At 35.7% G+C, this 21,921-nt stretch overlaps 3 protein-coding genes across 4 annotated transcripts; 1 reads left to right on the top strand and 2 right to left on the bottom strand.

The window, feature by feature from the left end:
- Positions 1-1,077: 1,077 nt before the first annotated feature.
- LOC137729476 (GDSL esterase/lipase EXL3) lies at positions 1,078-4,326 on the bottom strand. Of its 2 annotated transcripts, none has more exons than XM_088686128.1 (5): positions 3,942-4,326; positions 2,713-2,879; positions 2,109-2,342; positions 1,633-1,888; positions 1,078-1,447 (listed from the first exon to the last, which is right to left on the bottom strand). In XM_088686128.1, the coding sequence occupies exons 1-5, from the start codon at positions 4,213-4,215 to the stop codon at positions 1,254-1,256; spliced, it is 1,125 nt and encodes a 374-aa protein (XP_088542254.1). In that variant the 5' UTR covers positions 4,216-4,326; the 3' UTR covers positions 1,078-1,253. The 2 variants fall into 2 exon arrangements, with proteins under 2 accessions (XP_088542254.1, XP_068324542.2); XM_068468441.2 differs by having other exon boundaries at positions 2,749-2,879.
- A 3,068-nt stretch (positions 4,327-7,394) lies between these two features.
- On the top strand, positions 7,395-10,753 carry LOC148691037 (uncharacterized). Its single transcript, XM_088685069.1, has 6 exons — positions 7,395-7,431; positions 7,865-7,881; positions 8,067-8,081; positions 8,923-9,036; positions 9,548-9,649; positions 9,979-10,753. Exons 1-6 carry the CDS (start codon positions 7,395-7,397, stop codon positions 10,609-10,611), a joined length of 918 nt encoding a protein of 305 aa, XP_088541195.1. The 3' UTR covers positions 10,612-10,753.
- Positions 10,754-13,342: 2,589 nt separating this feature from the next.
- LOC137712120 (GDSL esterase/lipase EXL3) lies at positions 13,343-16,751 on the bottom strand. Its single transcript, XM_068451265.2, has 5 exons — positions 16,365-16,751; positions 16,005-16,135; positions 15,643-15,876; positions 13,784-14,039; positions 13,343-13,695 (listed from the first exon to the last, which is right to left on the bottom strand). The coding sequence occupies exons 1-5, from the start codon at positions 16,660-16,662 to the stop codon at positions 13,502-13,504; spliced, it is 1,113 nt and encodes a 370-aa protein (XP_068307366.1). The 5' UTR covers positions 16,663-16,751; the 3' UTR covers positions 13,343-13,501.
- Between the last annotated feature and the right edge of the window lie 5,170 nt (positions 16,752-21,921).

The raw sequence follows: 21,921 nt of genomic DNA, 5'->3' as shown, positions 1-21,921 counted from the left end.
AAGTAAGGTGTTTATAAAATGCACACTAAACAAATCCATGCAATTAGAACGTTTTCTGCGTTTGTAGATATGCATATAGGTAAACCATTCGCGTCTGCCAATTAACAACGCATTCATTCAAAAATTGTGACCGTAGTGATGACATTTACGGAGAAAGAAAAGATGTAGAGATTCAAACATGCAATATACACAGTATTAACTATATATTGTTTCTTTGCAACTACATTAATGAATAAAGAACCCAGGTTACCCTATACGGCTGGGTTTGATATGGTAATTGTCATACGCCTATGCCTTGCGTAGATTTCTGGATTGTAAAATAGATATGAATAAAATTACTCAAATGGCAGTGACGCCTATAATGGAACAGTGAAATGGATTGTAAATTTGCAATTATATTGTCATACGTTTTATGACTTTAGTTGTAGGATAATATAAACGATTATGATCATAATACACATGACATGTAAATTCAATCAATTAGATAATACACAAATACATCAAACACATATATCAATAAATAAAATAGTAAAAAGGAAAAAGTAAAAATGATCTGGCCTATGATATCAAGAAAAAGTAAAGAATGATCTAGCCTATGATATCAAGAGAGGCGTGTTATCACTATCCTAAAATCGTAGACGCCTCCCTACGGGCCAGTTATAATGGCTATCTACAACTCCAAGATACAACCCTTGAATCTCACAGAGTGTCTAATCCATAAGCACGATTACGGTAGACGGGGTGCCAAGTAGTGATCAATTGCCCATCGATGATCAAGATGAGTTGGAAGATAATAAGGATTTTATATGAATACTGTAGTAGGGAGAGAAGGAGGACATTTGAATCTTTTATTAATTTTTTAGGAGTTCCCCATTTATAAAACTCTATATAATCTTTGGTAAAAGTCTAAAAGACATGACTTATCTAATTGATATCACTCTTCATATTTATTATGTAAAATAATAATAAATAAAGTTTTGAATCTTCAAGAAAATAAAATAAATAACCAATATATATGTCTTTGGCTAAAGTGAAATTCAAATATAGATATGAGATTTGAGTTCAAGGTGAAGCTCGTGCCAACAAGGAAAAATGTTATTCAACTAAGAAAAATATTATTTATTTGAGTCCAATCATCTCTAATGCACATACCTAAATTAATATTTTCTCATCCAATGCAAAAACTTGAATCTTAAAATCCAAAATATAAATATGTATAACTAAGAATATAGTCATTGCATTGTAGGTGAAATTTAAACCAAGCGGGGGAGATATTTTGTTATGAGTTCGTCGACGATGATTTTGTAGGCGCCCTCAGTCGGATGGTAGCTGTCCCAAAATAGATAATGAGAGTCATCCGTACACGTCTCTGGGTCGAATCGATTGCACAGAATGGACACCTCCAGCTTCCCACTCCCGCAACACCCCTTGTTCGAAACTTCAAACCCTAATGCAAATTCAACACAAAATTCGTTAGTCTTTGAGATGTCGTCAAGGGGCGTGTTTGAGATTGCTTTCGTAAAAAACATGTGTCCTCATAAATTTTTCTGTTAGAAATACTTTCATTACAAATGCACTGAAATTCTGAATACAAATCCAAGCGCTTCCTAAAAGATAGGGTTGAGGTTTTACCGTAATTAGTAGGGTTGATGATCATATCCAGAAGTGGGTTGTAGATGTCGACGTAAATCAGCATCGAGTTAGGTAGGTTATTCTTGAGGTCGTCCAGCTCAGCAGAGAGCTTGGAGTTAAAGAGCATGGCTGCTTGGTTTGGTTTATCTGCACAATCTCTTTCCACGCCTCCTCCTAAAGTCCTCTGAGACGGCAGACACCCAATAGGTGGTGCACTGAAAACACCAATTCTTCGTGCCCCCAATGCATACAATCCCTTCAAATACGAACGAAGTATCACACATCCAAAATACAAATTACAAAACAGCACTCTACAAACTTGATCACATATAACAAAATGAAACAAAATTATTGAAATATAAACACGTGATATAATCAGTTTACGTATAACAATATATTGATTATGCAGGTTGACCAAACTAGCTATTGCTCATAAAACCGGATTTATGTCTAATTATTTCTGAATTAAAAGTTACCTTAAAGAAATCAGAAGCATGATTGAGCATGAGGTCAGTGTAAGAAGGAACATCGTACTCTAACTTCCTAACGCCGGCAACAAAGTATGTATTGGCAATATCGTTGCTGCTTGCTACCACAAAACATAGACTGTTGGCTAAGATGAAGTTTGCTCTCTCTTCTCCCACAATTCCTTTGAGCTTTCCTATGTACTCTTCAAATTGCCGCAGTTGATCGGACAGTGGTGTAACTGCCTATTTAAATTTCACCAAGGAATCATTAGTAACGTAATTAGGTGTTAAGCTTGATAAGCATGAGAAACTTTTTAAAGTACTCAAAATACTACCACATATTATTATTCCACTAAATTTATAACACGTATATTTGTATGTTACTAATCGAGGGTAATAGTATATCACCTGACAAATGTTACCAACACACATAAAATTTTAATGATAAATAGATGAGTAATGTTAGGGAGATAAAATTTATAAACTAAATGATGTGTCATCAATAGGAATGAACACGTTTATCAACGTTTAAATAATAAACCAATCAACAACTTTCATATTTATTAGTTTTCAAATTTTATTTACAAATTTAATCTCCTTAACATTATCTTACACAGATTAATGAAAAGAAATATGCACGTCGTGATACCACAATCTGGGCCGTCATAGGATCATATCCGGTGGCACCAACGGCAAAGCTGACACCTGTAAGCAGATCATTGGGCTGTAGGTTTGGATCCAAATAGGCTGGCAGAAGCGCTTTAATACCTAACTTTTCCACTGAAATAAACAACGCATAAAACCAAATCAAATGAAAGTTTAGTTAATTAACTTGCATTACGATCAAGATTGAAGAAACTGTACTGCCAGTTGCCACAACACTCACAAAACTAAAGGACCATTTTGTAAATTTCGAATCATTGGTTTCACATTGTCGTTAAGTTAACCAACTTGCAATTTGCACTTGGACGGTCGTACGAGTTCTAACTTCTAAGGTTACATGGACAAGGGCTGCGTTTTATGAGGGCGTTCATTGGGCGTATATAAAGCCACTTGTAAGCTGCATATAAAGAAACGTCTAGCAAGTGCTTTTATGACCCATAATCACTTTTAATTTTATCAGTCTTTTTTTTTTTTTTGTCAATAATATAAAAAACACTCTTAACCATTCCATAAACAATCACAAACTTTGAAGTAGTCAGAGAAAGAAACACTAGGAGGGCGAGGCAATCTGCTGTCTAGAATCAAAGACTATGCAAAGATCTCTTATTTGCTCAATGTGATTCATTCTCAACATAACTTCTCACGTGTGACAAATTTATAAACATAACATGTAGACAACACAAATGAGATGACGGAGAGCGTATGTGTCCGTTTAGCTTCATATGTAGGACAACATACTTTGATACCATAAAAAAAATTGAAATTCCACCATAAAATAATTGACAATATAAAAAATAACTCAGACACTTATAAACACAAATAATGTCTCTTATTTTCCGACGTGGAATTCATTCTAAATAATATCTACATATAAAGGATAGGATGATGTTGATTGATTTGCAATTCCATTTACTTAAATATTTTATAAACAATATTGAAACGACTTTAATTAATATTGAATTTAAATGCGGACACGCTTTCTTGATCGGTTGAATAATAAATAAGTCAAACACTAGTACTGCATATCAAGTGCTTTGCTTTCCGAAAAAAGAAAAAAAAAAAATCAAGTGCTTAATTTATTCACTAAGAAAACCTAATTGTAGTATTAATTAGTGTCATGTATCGCGAGAGTGAGAGAGTGAGAGTCAAACACAGCAAAAGCACAAGCAGAAGCACAACCTATGAGGTCAGAGGGAACCTTTCCATTGGAATATCTCCCAGTAGATATTCCTCCTTCGAACTCCCTGCCGTACGGAGGGAAATTGCACCGAGCTGGCGTCTTCAGGTTGACGTTATTGTTCCCTGTATCGACGATGGAATCGCCAAACATAAACACAGCGGGAATCGTTGCATTGGGCGGCAGCTTAACGACATCACCTCCAACCGCTTGGTTTCCCAAAATCACCAGACCACAACAAACAAACAGAAAAAATCTCAATAATAATGTGGTCATCACTGAATACGACTGCAAATTTCTCTGTTTGGTTCTTCCCTAAGTGGCTGGGCTAGCTAGTTGACTAAACTAAACCAGACAACGGAAAAGGATGAAGAGAGGGAGCCAACTTATGGGCCCTGATTGGTTGCGAGTGCATTTATATTTGTACAGATACAGCCCGTACTGTCATTTAGATCGATCGTCAGACACGGGACGTGCCTTGTTTAATGCAAATGCAATAATGCATATAGTAGGTGGTAGCGTACGTAACTATTAAATGTTGAGAGTTGTCCTACGGGACAATGTTTGTTATTAACTTAAATGATATTGAGTTACTTCATATATTACCAATCGGTTTTATACTGGAATCTCAATTTCATCATGGTATCAAAGCGGGTTGTTCTCGTGTGAATTCAAACGGCCACACGCGCTCCACGTCATCCAGTTGTTGTCCATGTGTAGGCTTGAAAATCCACCCTGCAAGGTTTACTATGTGCTTATATGGTCTTGGGTTACTCCCCATATTGTCAATTGGTTTTATGATGGAATCCCAATTTCATCACTAAATATCTCATTCTACACTCCTTACAAGTGTATTTTTCTTTCCTAATATAGAAACTTTGGAGTGTAGAATGAGATTTTTGGAATGCTAATAACAATAATGATTAAAATTTTATTTTTGGTATAAATTTTCCTGGAAAAATGAGTTGTTATCCACATGTAGGCTTGAAAATCTGCCCCTGCAAGGTTTGCTATGTGCTTATATGGTCTTGGACTACTTCTCATATTGTCAATTAGTTTTATGGTGGAATCCTAATTTCATCAATAAATATCTCATTCTACACCTCTTAAAAGTGTATTTTTCCTTCCTAATATAGAAACTTTGGAGTATAAAATAAGATTTTTGGAGTGCTAATAACAATAATGATTAAAATTTTACTTTTGGTATAAATTTTCCTAGAAAAATGAGACATAATTTTCCCCAAAAAATGAGACAGCATCGCAACATTACCATAAAACCCAATTTCATCACTAAATACAATTTTAAAAGGTAAGTGTTATTGACACTCCAAAAAGTTTATTCTACACTCCTCAAAAGTGTACTTTTCTTTCCTAATATAGAAACTTTGTATTGTAGAATGAGATTTTTGAAATGCTAATAACAATAATAATTAAAATTTTACTTTTGATATAAATTTTCCTGGAAAAATGAGACAGCATCGCAACATTAGTAAAACTTTAGGAATACAACATATATAATCATAGAATGAATTAGAACAAAAACGAGAATCCCTTTTTCTCTATTTGTCAATTAATTGTTAAATCTTTTGTATTTGATGACAGGTCGCACATGGCATATAAATTTTCTCATCTACCAAACATCAATATTTAAGACACGAGGGCTAAATGAATCAATGAGATCTCACCGGTCAAATGTGAAAACCCTAATAAACACTACTAGAATTATGCTCATTACACACCATTTTTTGCCCACCTTTTGCAATTGGTGGCCATGGATATAAAGTTGCTACTCTTACTATTTTTTGGTGGCTTCACAGTGGGATTCCATTGATATCAGTGGCCTTAAAAAATTAGCCACCAATATTGGTGTCTGTTAACTAACTTTACTTCTTAAAATTACTGTTCTTCTACTTTTTTATTTCATTATTTATTTTGTTGGCACCTAGTGCTGGTTAATTTTTTGGTTTTCAAAGCAGGGATATATATTGATTGCTTCTCAAAACCTATGATGACTTACTAAAGGGAGATAGAAAGGCCAAAACCCATAGAAGGACAGAGCATTGGACCCTAATCGCATCTCTCGGCCATTATTGCATCGATGATGAAGTCGGGTAGTTCCGTGAACCAGTCGCACTCGCACAATGCAGACAGGGCGTAGCTGTCAAGACTGTGAGCATCCTCGTTTAGTTGGCGACGGGCGTGGGCAGCGGAAGCTCCACTCCTACGATGCTAGTTATCTGCTTCTCATACATCGCCCTTTCAATTTCTCATCAGATTAAGCTGCTCGGTTCATTATTTATTTTCAATTGGGTTTCTTACAATCAATTGGGGGTTGCATCACCTTGAATTGCTTTTAGGGAGTAAAAACAGGTAATTTTGTGTTTCTTATATTTAATTTCAACATTTTTAAGATCTAACTTTTCAATTTGTTTATTAAGTCTTCGAATCTTTGGAGTTTTTAAAGGTTGGGTTTGAAGTGCTTCTTCTATCTGTTCAAGTTGGATCAAACTGGAAACCATATAGGGTTTAACCTTATTATTGTTCTTGGAGATATTAGCTAGGTGTTCATTTCTTGTTATATAAATATACGAATTCGTTTACTGTTTCAACGAAAGGGCGAGTTAGGCAAATCACAACTACGTTTTTTTTACAAACTACTATCCTTACAGCTTGTAGAAACTGAAAGAAAAGGGATATAAGTAGAAATGTCTATGTAAAGTTCCACTGTTGGTTAAGATTATGCTATACGGATATCGCATTTTCTGTGTATGTTCTGTAAACATCATAAACACAAAAAAAGACTTTGGTAGAGAAAGTGGCTTATTGAAACATGGCTATGAACGAACTTGCATATGATAATTTGTCTGTTTTTAAGTTTTGGTATGCTTTTAGCTGATACCTACTACCATTGCATGAGAACTAATAGTTAAGCTAGATGCCATGCTTCGTTATGTGGTCTACACCTTCAAAACGATGTTATTATTAGTGGACGAGGAAGCGACATTACCTTTGTTGGACAACTCCCTGTTGTTTACCTATGTGCATTCATTTTGTCTCGTCAATAGATATAACTATGCGATTTTCCCTCATTAGAGCTTTTCCACCGCTCTCCAAGAGTGATGGATTAACATTCCATAATCCCATGGGGTGCTCGACACATCTTTACTAAAGAGCTCTGTCTTTCTTCAGTCACATAGTTACGCATATTCATTAGCTAAATTATGAGTGAATGACAATTGATATACACTAATTAGATATGTATTATTTATATGAAATATAAACATAATATCACATGGCGGTCCGACAATCATACTGAAAAATTTTAGAAGCACCTGCTAAAAACAACACACTCTAATTTTGGATATATTTTTTTCAGTGTGTTCGTGTTCCATGAAAAGGTATTACTACCATCTTATATGTAAAGAACCAGCTTAAGGTCAAAGTAAGCATCTTTAATGGTTCTGTTTGACAGTCTGAGTCTTCATAGTCCAGGTTTGCCTACTAACTGCTTGTAGGCATTGACTTCTTTGTTTAGCAGATGCAGACATCTTTAGCTTGAGCCTGCATTGTTTTTTTTTACCACTTGCGGGGGGTGAGCAAACCCATATGGTCTATTTCTCCATAGATGACATAGATGATCTAATAAAATCTAGAAGTTATAATCAAAGAGCGGTAGAGTAGTACTTCATATCTCTCTCTAACTTCAAGGAGGCTTTTATTGGCACAAACACATTCTCTTTATCAATGAATGTTAGGGTCTCCCTTTTGCTGCTCTCACCTGAGCTAGTTGTCTAAGCACTACAATTTTTTGTCGTACATCGGAACCCAGTTTTTATCATGAAGTATTTGCTTCTATTTATTGCTTGGTTTTCTTCTCATTGCCACTTTTCAGTCCATTAAGGTACATTATCTGATGTCCTGATAGGGGCATCACCTGAAAAGGTATGACATGATTTGATTTCAGTTTAATGTTTCGTTCATTGTTCGGGGTTGTTACTGTCAATGTTGAAGTTTTGTTTTCTGTTTGAGGTTCTGAATTATTTTGATAGAAAGTTTCGAGCCTTATGACTTACGATGAAAGAATAATTTTTTACTATTTTCATATGATTTAATTTCTGTTCTTGCAGTTTGTTAGGAGCAAGGTCGGTTGTCGAACCACCATTTGTGAGATTTTGTGCGTCACCTAACATGAAACAAAGAAAGTCTTCACACCAAATGGATGCGAATTAGTAAACCATTCAGAACCTAAAACTCATTTCCTTGGTAATCTCCATTACTATTTGAATTAGTATTGTTATTATTATTATAATTTTGGCCCACAAAGAGAGCTTCATACTAAGAAAATGAGAAGCTTATGAAACCACAACAGGGTGTAAAAGTGATAATGGTGGTTGGGGTGTTAAAAATTGCATATTCCTTTCTGTTTTCATTAAAATGGTTCTTCAACCATTTTAATAAAATGTGCTATACATGCATAGGTACTCATTTCTCTACACTTTTCGAATATCTTATAAATCTTTTCCAACATTTATGCTTATCTCTAATATGAATATAGGTTAGAATTCCTTATCTCACTGTTGGATTTCCCATTCAATTCCTTTTCCGACTGTTGGATTTTCCATAGGGTTTGGGTGCGCAATTACAAGGAAAGAGACACAGAGAGAGGGTGGGTGCACTAGAATAAATTGGGGTTCATTGTGATATATTTGAAATGAGATGCACCAATTATGTCGTAAGAGGCTCCATAGACAATTACAATACGGTCAATAGCACATTATACACCACTAAAAGGCAGCATCCATGCAGATTGGTGATGTGCAATGAGGCTTCTTTTAACTTTGTCTGCTGTAAATTTAATTTGTACGATTAGACAAATATTTGAAACCTACTGGATGGGTATTACGGGTTCACTATACAAATTCATATTTCATATGTTAAATGATGGTGCATAATTAACAACATCATGTATATCTACATGGGCAGGGGACTCTTGATTGGACAGATGCAATAACACTCGAATTGGAGCCCAAAATTTGGCGGGTTTGTGAGAAGAAGTTGAATGATAGATGGAAGAATTACAAGGCAAACCTGAAGAAGGCATACTATACTCCATGCTTGCACTCACCGTTAGCGGAAAGGTTCCATTGTCATGATGGCCGTGTCAACCAAGGCCAATGGAAATTGTTAGTATAGCTATGGGACACCGTAGATGCTCAGGTAACACACACAATGATCAAAGTTCTTCCTTTTTTATGCACCATATATGCTTGATTTAGTTATGACATAATGTGGATGATAAATGTATGGATTGTATGTATTGGAAATTAGGATGAATTTCCTTTCACATAGCCCTAATAATGCATGCTAAACTTGGCATCTGTAGAAGCGTGCTACATCATGTAGAAAGAATAGGAAAGTGCTACAAATAAATCACACGACTGGAACCAAGTCTTTTGTGCAAATCAGACACGAACATGTAAGGCTCTGCCATGAGTTATGTGTTATGGTAACTTAACTACATGTTAGTGCACATGGAATGAAGGTGCCGGTTGAAAACAATGTTATGAAATTACTCATCAATTAGTTGTTTGACAATTTATCTTAACAGGAACAAGCAAATGGAAGCAAACCGGACCGTATTACATTCTTTACGCTAACACATACTCGGAAGAATGGGGAACCAGTGGATGCTCGATCAGCTGCAATAATTGTAAGTATGCCATCAATTACCGGCTGCTACAATTTATCTGTAGGTGAGATATATAAAAGGTTTCAGGTGTATTAGATTATGTGATATTTAATGTCAGTGAAACAAAGAGCATAAGGCAACAACAGCTTGCATTAGTGAATACAGTGAAGTAATGAAAGATTCTGATGCATATGAGTTTATTGGTAGGCACTGTAGTCTGAAGAACAGAACAATAACTAATAGTACTAGTATTTTTGAGAAACATGGTTGGAATATCTTTGATTTAGAAGGCTTTCAAATGTATATAGAGTGCAAATACATTGGTAATTAATTTTGGAAACAACTTGCAGGATGAATTCAATACAAACCTGAAATTGTACGAGGATATGAATGAGATCATAATTGATGAGGTTCGGCATATTGTGTACGCTAATTTATTGGGGCCTGAGAGAGACAACCGTGTAAGAGGGTTTGGGACAGGGGTTGTGTGGTCTGATGTGCCAGGTATTATAACTGAGAAAAGGGGAATTTGTAGAGAGGTTGAAGCAATTAAAGCATCGTATGAGGAGCAAAGAAAAGCTGCTAACTTTGAAATTGAGAAACTTAAGATGGAGGCAAGTGAGAGAGAGGAAAGGCAAAGGATTGAGGCAGTAAATGTGCTTGCACAATTGAGGAAAGAGTATGTCGAGTCAATGGTGGCACACAATAGACAGGTGGAATTGGAAGTGGAGAATATGAAGCGTGAAATGAGGGCTGAAATTATGTCTGCGCTGAAGAGAGCTACTGATAGAGGCATGGTGGAACCAAATCGCATTGATGTGCCTCAAGTTTGTGTCAATAGAATTGAACAAGGGAATGGTATGGAGATCCAAGCAAGTGGAGAAGTTGAAGATGAGGGTATTATTGTGCTGCAGAATAATGGCACAGATGATGAGATTGGGTATCGTCCATGCATGGTGAATGTCACTGGCTTCAGTAAGTGATAAGCTAACTGTGATACTTTTTTGTGAATTTTGCTTCATGTACATATACAAATGCCATAGGGAAGGCATAGATCCAATTGGGTGGAGTTGTTTGTTTAGTTTGCTGTTGGTGGATGTGCATAGGTACATAGGTGTTATAAAATGTAACGTCATCACCCTTGGGTACTTGGATGTGTTAGACAACAGACTTGAATGTAATATGGTGTCTTTAATAGAGACAAACCTTGTTATTGATAAATGTATGGGATATAAAGTGTGGTTGGTTGTCAATCTGAATCCTTTTGCAAATTTAAATTTCTTGCCAATTCTATATTAAGAAGCTGAGTTTTAATAGAGTACATAGCTATTACTAAAATGCATGTAATACAATTCCAACCTATTGGACATTTGGAATGCTATAGATTCACACCATTGTTGGTGCCTATACTTTAAAAGCCACTGATCCTAATAGAGACACATAGGATTGGTGGGTGTATGAGTATAAAAGCCACCAATGTTAGTCTCAAACCTAGCCACTAATAAGAGAGACAATGACATGCTTTGAAATTTATAAATAATTATAAAATATAAAAATGTTGTACTATTCACATACCCACCAATGTAATATTGGTAGCCATTGTAACAATAGAGTCCTCTACATAGGCCACACTCTCTAGTTTAGTGGGTGCTTGGTGGCCATAGAGGTTTGCCACCAATATGAGTGGCAACACTTGACAATAGCCACCGAATGAAAAGGGTGGCTTATAGCCAAATTTCTAGTAGTGAAATATTATTGTTCACTAATCTTTTACTGTTTTTGGAGTCTCTGCCCATAACATAAAACGAGAAGGGCGATAGGAGAGGCTAATTAGCTCAAAGAGCACAGTTACTAGTAGTGCAAAACTACAAGAAACTTTCATGACATCAAATCAGGGGTCAGATTTAGAGGTTTTTAATGTTCTATTTAAGCGCCTAATCTAACCATAAGAAGTTCATGACGTAGAATAGGTGGAGCAACTTGATTAACATTGCAAATTTAGACTCTATTAATTAGGATCATGATCCACCGTTTCTCATGAGCAAGACTTATTGATGTGTGCTGACATGTGAGCATTTTTGGCCGAATTAGAGTCACGAGCAAGACTCATGATCCACCGTTTTCTCAACTCATGGTGGATTCTAGATTTTGAATTAGAGTTAAATATATAGTACGATTCATTTCACAAATAATTTCATCAAATCCTTCACATCAACATGTACTACATGGTGCAAGATATATATTAACAGGGACGGAGTTAGAGATTTTTTTAAATGAGGGCATCCTAGCACAACCAAGTAAAATAATGGGTTTTAGCTTGTTGAGAACAAGGTACAATAAAAAATCTCTAAATTAGAAAGCTAAATTCTAAATTGTAATGCCCTCAGTAAATTCATATAAATACATTGCGGAGTAAAATTGTTGTGTCATTATGATACTTGATCAGTTGAATCTTATGATACTTGATCATTTAAATTCAATGTACGTATGAAACCACCCCCCCCCCCCTTCTCTTTCAATTGAGTTTGATTTAGGTTAGGAAACATTGAATGTTTGGAACCAAACTCAAACTTTTAATTGTCATGTTACATGTTTTTACTCTCACCCAAAAAACTGAGTGGGGGCGGATGCCTCCCCTGGGCCTTATGTAGCTCTGTCTGCGTATATATAGGTAGAGCTAGTCTTGTGCAATAACTAATAATTGGTTGAAATAATTTGAATATAGAATTATGGATAAATGCAAGCAGTTGGGGAGATGTGAGATCTCCTTGTACATACTTGTGTTGGTTTTCCGATATCCCTTGAATTCATAAAATAGAATTGGGGCCGTATCAGAAGAATAAGAGTATCTACTGGTGCATGCATTCCTCCAGCTTCGTTGTGCAGAGCAACTACTTGCGAACTCGTAATTCATCGATCTTTACTAGCTATTTGTTTTTTGTGGCACTTGATTGTTAAGAAATAATTGTTTGTCCTCCAAGTCACATCGTACTTAACTACGTCGTAATAATGCATGCATCTAATCTCCCAACTGCATCTCTGGCCCTCTGGGTAAATTCTCAACCCAGAAATTTATTACAAAATTATAATATATACATACATATCTATATACGTGGTAGCTTGCCTGCCAAGTGGTCATCTAAAACTTGGAGAAATTTTTTATTGTAATCGGAACATGGGTGGTACCCCACATGTTTTTATATAAATGGTGAAAAATTTTATTTTTTAAGTTATTAACTTTTTGACACACATATCTCACTATTTATATAATGACATGTGATGTACTACTCCGTGTTCCGATTACATTGAAAAAATCTCTATAAAACTTGGCATTGACCGTGTATATAGTACGTTTTCTCATGCAACGTTTTGTATTTGTTCTTAAAACGAGCATGGGCTCGTGATAACGAAATATCATTCGTGCTAGACCATTCAATTCAAAATTATTGGATTTCTTGCATGATACAACGAGATTTTAATACTAATGAGTTGTGATACCATTTTCATTAGAAGCCATTTTGCACTCTAAATTCAAACATGACCTACTTTTTTGCTAAACACTAAATCAAAGACAACCATACTTAATTCCTTAATTAAGGATAACTTGGAATCAACTGGATATTTAAAAATACTACTTGAATTTAATTACCTTTATAGAGCGAGAGCACTTTCTTGAGCGGGCACCAAAACAGAGAGACAAAAAGCTGGGGGAAGTAAATTAATATAATGTTTTTTATTACTTCTTCTTCCAAAAATATGAAAACTGATTACATGATCTGACTTGAGAATTGAGGATTAGCGACGTGCATAAACAATCAATTCATAATATCATATCATTATTTATATGCTGATTTTAATAAGCATATTAATTAATTAAAAAAAGAAGTCTTTCATGTATCTCTGAAGAAGTGAAGGAACGATTATATTGTAGGTTCGTTCCGTAGGATGATAACTGTCCCAAAACACATAATCGGATGGATTTTCACACGTAGAATCGAACTTGTTGCACAACACTGCTACCTCTATGTTCCCCGTTCCACAGCAACCTTTCTCCACAACTTTAAACCCTAAAATTCATTAACCCAAAAATCATTAACCAATGCAAAATATTAAACTAATCTCAACTAATGCGTATTATTTAGTTAGAATAATTACCACTTTTGGCTGGGTTGAGAATTATATCGAGCAGTGGATTGTAAATATCCACATAGACGATTTTACTGTGGGGCAGGGCGGAGCTCAAGGAGTTGAGTGAGCTGGACAGTTTGATGTTGAATAACTTTGCCGCGTCGTTGTATTCTTCTGCACACATTCTCAGAATTCCTCCACCCAAAGTTCTTTGTGAAGGCACACATCCTATTGGTGGTGCACTGAACACGCCAATCCTTCTCGCCCCAAGTTTATACAATTCCTACCAATTAATTACCATATCATTAGTAAATAAGGGATTGTTTACTTGTTAATCCAGTGGGTCAATTATTATCAAGGGAAAATTGAAATAGAAAAATTTACAATTAATCACCCAAACTCCCTGTTGTCTTGCAACTTAGCACCGAAATTGACACGGCAGCCTTATTTTTAAGAACATTCTCGTCATATATCATCACATTCCGGAGCCCACGAATTAGGCAATTTGGAGCGTTCAAATTGAATGTTGGAGAGAGATTGTGTGTGAGATAAGTTAATAAAATAAGAGTGTTGATAGACTCATCCCATTGTCTTATTTCCCCACCCACATTATAATCTCACCCACTATAAAAGTTTAAAATTTTGAAATCCTATTTTTCCACCCACCATAATTCCTAAAATAACCTTTACCACAGTTCCATTGTTCCGTTTTCACAACCAAGAAGACAAAATAGATGATTGGATGGAACTTAACCCAATAAAACAAAATTTTTGTATAAATTTTCTATATCCAAATTCCATAAATTTCTGAAAAATTCCGAATGCACTACAATGAGATGCCTTGAAAATTGGACGGGACCTAATCTAATAAAACAAACCCAAAATTTGCAATCACCATGATCGTACTCCAATATTAGACGATATCATTTGCATAGAATAATATGCAGAGTAATCAAACCCTAATCAGATAAATTCAAGCTTATTTGAATTAATTTTGGGGAAAAAATGGCCACCATAGTCGGGATTTCAAATTCAAAGAATAAAGGAATTTCAATTTAGAGAGTGCAAATTTTCAATTCATCTACATTTCAGTTCCTTTGCAGAAGATAGCAGGAACATATGAGGGCAGGTGCGAATGAACACCAAAGAAAAATTCCAGATTCGAAGAGAGTGAGATGGGATGAACGCTAGATTCAAAGAGAGAGAGATTCACGACGTTGGTCAAATGTCATAAAAAACAATTCTATGATTCCTAAAAAGTGTCATCATGTGCATGGCGTTTATTAGGGACAAAGAGAGAGAACTTATGTACTAAAATGGTAAACATGGGATGAGAGAGGACGGTGGCGGTTGGTGGAGAAGCCATAGCAGTCGATATAGAAGACAATAAGAGATAAACCAAAGAGAGAAGCAAGAGGGAGAGAGAAATAGAATAGGGGTTGAAAAGTCTTTTTCTAGAAAATTAAACATGTTATTATTATTTTATTAAAAAATGAGTGGAAAAATAGAACAATGAGGTGGAATTAGTAACACTCTAAAATAAATTAATAAGAACTGCATAATTTAAATTGAAAGTTCTATATTGCTCGGTCACGAGCTCTAGAGTGTTGGAGAGGTTCTCAATCCATAGATCACGACTAGCTAGAGTACTTGAAATTGTTTAATTATTCTATCATGTACTATATTATTGCCAAAATAGGTGTTGTACGACATTTTTCTTTGTACTTTCCTTCAATTTTCTTTAAAACTCATCAGCAAATATGGACCCTAGTTGAATCAAATGACATGAATAGACTTGAATATACTGAAAAAGTTCCAAGTAAAAAAATTTCGGTTAATATTTTGTGCAAATTTCTCAAGTTTTAATTAATTATTACATATGTTACCTTGACGAAACTAGATGCAGAGTTGACCATGAGGTCAGTGTAAGCAGGAACACTATATTGAGCTTTTCTTATGCGAATGGTAAAATAAGTGTTGGCGATGTCATCGCTGCCGGCAACCACCAGAACTAGAGCGTTGGATAGAATGAACTGAGTTCTCTCTTCTCCAACAACGCCTTTGAGCTTCACGATATACTCTTTGAACATTTTCAACTGATCATCCATTGATATAACTGACTGCATTTTATCATCAACATTGTGAAAAATATTACGGATTGGTTATAGAAATTATAATCATTGAGCACAACAATTTATTCCATTGATATATACATATGTGTATGTGCGCGCGTGTTATGACAACGTACCACTATCTGGGGTGTCATTGGGTCATATCCGGTGCCACCTGAAGCAAAGACAACTCCGGCGGGGAGATCTTGCGGTCGTAGGTTTGGATCCAAATATGCCGGCAAATACTCTTGGATTCCCAATTGTGACGCTGATCATCACCAAAATTAATGTAGACATAAAATATGAATTTTTGTTATTCATTTGCAATTCTCAAGCATGGATTTGTCCAATTCTTTTCGAATAAATTTTGAAAAATGTAGATACAAGTGTTAAGAAAAGCAACTCAACAGAAGGGGAAAACATAACGAAATGGAAAGGATAAATGAAATGGATAAATGGATAAATGTATGTTTGTGTGCTAGAGAGGTTTGTTATACCTATGATGTCAGAAGGCACCTTGCCATTGCCAAACCTGCCAGTAGGCTTGTGCTGCTGGAAATCTCGTCCATAAGGAGAGAAATTGCACTTAACAACTGACTTAAGATGGTTGTTGTTGCCGGTGTCCATGATCGAATCGCCAAACACAATCACCGCCGGAAAGGTCTGGTTTGATGGCAGCTTCACCAGTCCCTCCGTGGCAGTAGGGTACTGGAAAACACCAAAAACTACAACACAAACGCATAATATCAACCGGGACAACAGCAACTGGGAAGAACAAGAAGAAGAAAACTCCATGACGAATATAATCCTGATCCCAGTAATTTGGAAGACCGTTTGGTCTCACCCTAATACTCGTCCAGGTGCTTTTTAGTGCCTTAATATATAAGACAAGATGTGAAAATATCTTGACTTTGCCCTTAGGTATCGTTTGGTATGCAGACGGGACGGGACGGGACGGAACGGGATGGGACGGGACGAGACGGGATAGGACAGAACGGAACAGAGCGAGAGCAAAGATGCCCTCGGATGGAAACAAGGAGGAAGAAGAAGGAGACGGGTGTTCCACGGATGTGGAACGAGTCGTTCCAGGGGGGTGAGGTGGAACGAAAATTCACCCAAAACTCGTCCCGTGAAACAGCTCGTTCCACCCGTTTTAGGCGCACCAAACGTGGGACGGAACGCCTTGTCCCACTCTGTTCCGTCCCGTCCCACGTACCAAACGGTACCTTAAGGAAACTAATGAAAATGACTTGAAAACTTTGAGTTTTAACGATAAAGACAAAATAAAGCGTAAAGTGAATAGTACCATGTTTGATTTTTTTAGTGTAAAAATATGATTTTTCAGTGTAAAAATATGATTTTTCGTTAAAATGAACAATACTATGAGTTTTTTTGTTAAAACTCCCCTTTTTTTAAGTCATTGATTGCTCTAACAGGAGACTTCAGAAAATATACCCAAGGTTTTCTTCAATTTACCACAGAGAAAAAAATGACAATAAATAACCAAGATTTGTTTTTTGCTGCAGTCATTTCAGTTGAATTTGTGACACTCTAATGGATTCACAGATGTACAATTTGCATATATATATGTAAGTCTTACTGCGTATTTACAGTGCAAGATGCCATCATTTCTAATATACAAAGAAACAAATAGTTGAAAATAATATAAAAGACGTTCTCTTCGCCACTAAGGGCTAGTTTGAGATTGTTGTATTTTTTTTTTTCCCTTAAAACTATTTTTTCTGTGATGCTTTAAGAATAATCAATTGCAAAATAAAATAATTAAGCCCTTAATAAAACTTATTTATAATAATGTTGTGGTATGAAAAATAGTGTAAAAGTATTTGGTAAATTTCAGTGTAAAAGTGACATAATTGTATATGATGACAAAAATGGACATGGTAATGCGGGCGGTGGCGATGACAATGTTGGCAAGGGCAATGATTGTGATGGTGACGGTGGTAATGGTGCCAATAAAGGGGTGTGGTGGCTGGGCTGCAAAGCTAATAGTAGTGGCAGGGGTGCGACAATGGTGATGGTGGCAGTTATGGTTGTGGTGGCAATGGTGACAATTGTATTTATGGTTGCGGTAATGGTGGTGGCGGCAATGATGGTAGTTGTGGTTGTGGTGGTAGCGGTGGCCGGTATGGTTGTGATGGTGGCGACAATGATGGTAGTTGTGGTTCTGGTGGTAGTGGTGGCCGATACAGTTGTGATGGTGGTTGTAATGGTGGTGGTGGTGGCGCGATTATGGTGTGGTGATGGTGGCAACAATGGTGGTATAAGAGATTAGGATTTGTAGCAGTAAATATTCACTTTTTTCTCCATGGGAAAAAATTTGTCTGGAGGATAATTAATGTCATTTTCAAAAAGGATAAATTACATAAAACTACCTCAATTATTGAGTCAGTCACAGTTTCATACCCCATCTTTAAAAAAATTCAATGTCATACCTTATCTACGAATTTGTTATAATTTCATACATTCCGTCAGTTTGTGTGTCAATTCTTCTGTTAAATAGTGATGTAGCTTGAGACGGGCCTACTCTCTATTAAAAAATAAAAAAATATTAAAAACTAAAAAAATAAAAAAATATATTTATTTTTGCATGAGGGACCCACCCCTTATCCCCTCACCCTTTCTTCCCCCTCCCGTTTTCCCCAAACCCAGATCCCACCCCGCTCCTATATTCTCTGCGCCGATCACTACCGCCATTCTCCCTTCGACCTCCCCCGCCGCTCTCGTCTTCTCTGCACCGATCACTACCGCCACTCAAAACCCATCATCCAAAACCAACCGAAACCAAGAACCCATTTCTGAAATCAAATTAAATTAAATAATTTATGGATACCCATCAATCGAAATCATCAAAAATCCAAAACCCATATCCCGAAAAAATTCAAAAAAAGCTATGAAAAGCCAGGAAAATATGTACTTGAAATCAAAGCTTGAATTTTTTTTTTTTTTTTTCATTTTCAGGGGAAACAAAAACGAACCATCATTCAATAGGAACATGCAGAGAGGAAGCTCGTGCTTAAAGGCATCGATCTTCCTCATCTCGTCCTCCAATCTCTTGACAAAATCGTCAAGCTTGGACATCTTTTCGAACACATTTCCAATCATTGAAATCTCCTTGAGGAAATCACTGATCGTTTTGGGCACAAAAGTGGGTTTAAAATCCAAGCTCAGTTCTGAAGGAACCGAACCCATTTCAATATTTGGAGATTTAGATCCCTTCTTTTTGCAGATAATTGGTTTCTATCGTAATCTCTCTATCTTTTGTATGAATTAACCAAGTGGGTGAGGGACAGCTGAAGGTGGTCAGCAAAGCCGAAGAAGCGGGGGAGGTCGAAAGAAGAGTGGCGGTAGTGATCGGTGCAGAGAAGACGGGAACGGGATGAGATCTGTGTTTGGGGTGTTTGGTTTTGGAGAAGACGGGAAGGGAAGAAAGGGTGAGGGGGATAAGGGGTGGGTCCCCATGAAAAAAAATTATCATAATTTTATTTTTTTTTAGTTTTTAATATTTAATTATTTTTTAATAGAAAGTGGGTTCCGTTTCAAGCCATAACAGAAAAATTTACAGACAAATGTATGAAATTGTAACAAATTCGTAGATGAGGTATGACATTGAATTTTTTTTAAAGATGGGGTATGAAACTGTGACTAACCCAATAGTTGAGATAGTTTTATGTAATAACCCTTTTAAAAAATAATGAATCCGTTTTTTTTGGAAAAAAAAAAAAAATCAGTACCAAAATGGGCCTAAACCTAATGGGAAATGAAAGTTATTTAACAGATAGATTAGAGGTTCACTAGTGTTGCAATTTAGAGATATTTTTGTCTACTTATAAGAAAGAGAAACGACAAATTAAAGACAACCCAACCTTACCCAATTATACTTCAAAAATGCTTTTTTCACTCATTTTTTCTTCATGCACGGCGTATGTGTTTTCGACCATTAATTACGTGTTACAAACTTTCATATTTAAAATAGGAAATTGTTATTGATACTCTAAAATTTTCATTTTACACTTCAAACTTTTTATATTTGGAAAGAAAAATACACTTGTGATGAGTGTAGAATGAGATTTTTAAAGTGTCAATAACACTTCCTTTAAAATAATGCATGTCAAATACATTGGAAAGTGAATGGTTTTACTCTTTTAAGTAACTAATTAAGACCAATTACACGTTAGCCATATTAATGTCATTATTTCTCAACTAAAACATTTTAAAATGTTATTTATAATTTCATCATCAGCCACATGGCCTCTTGGTTGCAGGTCATATCACGCATATCATGTACCATATGACTTATGTGCTGGATGGCAGGATGAGATTTAAAACTTGCTTATACCTACTTGGCAAAAGGAAAGTCGTACATACTCATCGATTCATCAAAATATGTGTTGTATACCTATCTTATCAGTGTCAAAAACTTGACCTTTAAATTAAAGATATATGTTTTAGGCAGTTTAGGTGAAGAAGCAGTTAGCACAAGTTTAATTTGTGCAGCTGCCGTAGCTTTTTTTTTTTTATTTTTAAAGCGAATTATCTTATTAAAAGAGAAGAATGCAAGTACAAAGATCGGAAAAATGGAAGATGGTTAAAGGATTCGATGAAGCAAATTGCACATCAAGACGTCGCTTTACTCTCTTCCCGACTCTCATGATGACAGGTGCAGGCTACCTTCTTTAAAAGGAAATCCCTCGAATCAACCACATATGTACAGTTCGTCGCATCGGGAATTAACTGAAAGAGTTTTCAGTCTACGTATGATCTTGAGGTCCTATTCCATGCATGGTGGTGGTGCAAGAATATAACATCATAATTATTTATTAATTAAATTTTCACAAAATTGTAAAACTAAAAGGACGAAGAAAGCAAGCAAAATAAAACCATTTAATTAGTTAATTATTTCCCTTTTCAGTTTTTCTGTAACTAAAAAAGGAGGGAAATTAAAGAACTCCCAGGCTCCCCAGCTGTAGCCTGTACTTTTTTAGGTGGTGCTCAGTCCACGTACTACTCGCCAAATTAATTGCAAGCAGCAGTTGTTGGTTCGATTCATTAATCGTTTCGAGTATAATAATTTATCTATAAAGCAGTAGGATTGCACCAACTAAAAAACTATGAATTTGACATTTTACCTACTAACCATAAAATCCTATTCATTAAGCTGTCATGTTTTTCCCTTTCTAATAGACCGACATTGAGGGAGGAGGATTTATTAAACACTGAATCTCTAAATAAGTTCTCTTTATCACTTGAGTTACAAACGTTTTACTCGTTAATGTGATGTTTAACTCTTAAATTTTTAAGAAAAATAGCCAGTGTCTTATTCGATCGTTAGCCTACCAAAATTCTCTTAGACTCATGTGTATCTTATACACCAAAGTTTTTACTCGTTAAATCTTAGTTATTAGATTCTTAATCAAGAAACGATTAAAATTTCTGATGCCTTAAGCGTACTAGAAAATCACCCTCAGCAAAATTATGGTCTGATCTAACTTGCAAGTAATGGACATATCTGTATGGTCACCATCGAAGTATTAATGCCAACTCCTATCCGGGGTCAGGGATGAAGCCAAAAATTTAATTAAGAGGGGGCACCTTAAAAAATTTGAGCTCCTTTTTTGGACAAATAAAGCTAGTTCTTTTACAAATGCTGAAAAAATTAATTACAAAATGCCTAATTTTATTACTCTATTGTCTAATTTTGTCTTTAATTGTTGACAATCTAACCCTCATTTGTACTAATTAACCAAATGCATGCAACTCAACAAGGTTTAGACATTAGTGCGTGAGAAAAATATACAAGATGGAGGGGCATTTAAAAACTAAAAGAGGATTTTCACTATTTTAATATAATTAATTGAATAATATGCAAAGCAAAAAAAATGACAATGATGACTTGAATAATTTGTAAAAAGAAAAAAAAAATTGATGAGAGGGGGCATGTGCCCCCACTGGGCCTTACCTCCCTCTGTCCATGCCGGGGGTTAATGTTGTTTACTCGTTGGTTGACAAGTCAGGTAGCAGAGCCCTTGGATAGTA

This window comes from Pyrus communis, chromosome 15 (genome assembly GCF_041283825.1).
Source record: "Pyrus communis isolate YQ-2024b chromosome 15, ASM4128382v1, whole genome shotgun sequence".
Taxonomy (NCBI): domain Eukaryota; kingdom Viridiplantae; phylum Streptophyta; class Magnoliopsida; order Rosales; family Rosaceae; genus Pyrus; species Pyrus communis.
Note: the sequence above shows the minus strand (reverse complement) of the source record. Positions and strands in the feature narration are given on the sequence as shown.

Coding starts and splice junctions, on each gene's coding strand:
- LOC137729476 (XM_088686128.1), bottom strand. CDS start 4,215: ATGACCACATTATTATTGAGATTTTTTCTGTTTGTTTGTTGTGGTCTG. Junction 2,880..3,941: donor GGTTCCCTCTGACCTCATAG/GTTGTGCTTCTG, acceptor TGTTTATTTCAG/TGGAAAAGTTAGGTATTAAA. Junction 1,889..2,108: donor ATGCTTCTGATTTCTTTAAG/GTAACTTTTAAT, acceptor TCGTATTTGAAG/GGATTGTATGCATTGGGGGC.
- LOC148691037 (XM_088685069.1), top strand. CDS start 7,395: ATGGTTCTGTTTGACAGTCTGAGTCTTCATAGTCCAG. Junction 9,037..9,547: donor ACAAGGCAAACCTGAAGAAG/GCATACTATACT, acceptor TTATCTTAACAG/GAACAAGCAAATGGAAGCAA. Junction 9,650..9,978: donor CTCGATCAGCTGCAATAATT/GTAAGTATGCCA, acceptor AACAACTTGCAG/GATGAATTCAATACAAACCT.
- LOC137712120 (XM_068451265.2), bottom strand. CDS start 16,662: ATGGAGTTTTCTTCTTCTTGTTCTTCCCAGTTGCTGTTGTCCCGGTTG. Junction 16,136..16,364: donor GGTGCCTTCTGACATCATAG/GTATAACAAACC, acceptor GGTGATGATCAG/CGTCACAATTGGGAATCCAA. Junction 13,696..13,783: donor TCTCAACCCAGCCAAAAGTG/GTAATTATTCTA, acceptor AATGAATTTTAG/GGTTTAAAGTTGTGGAGAAA.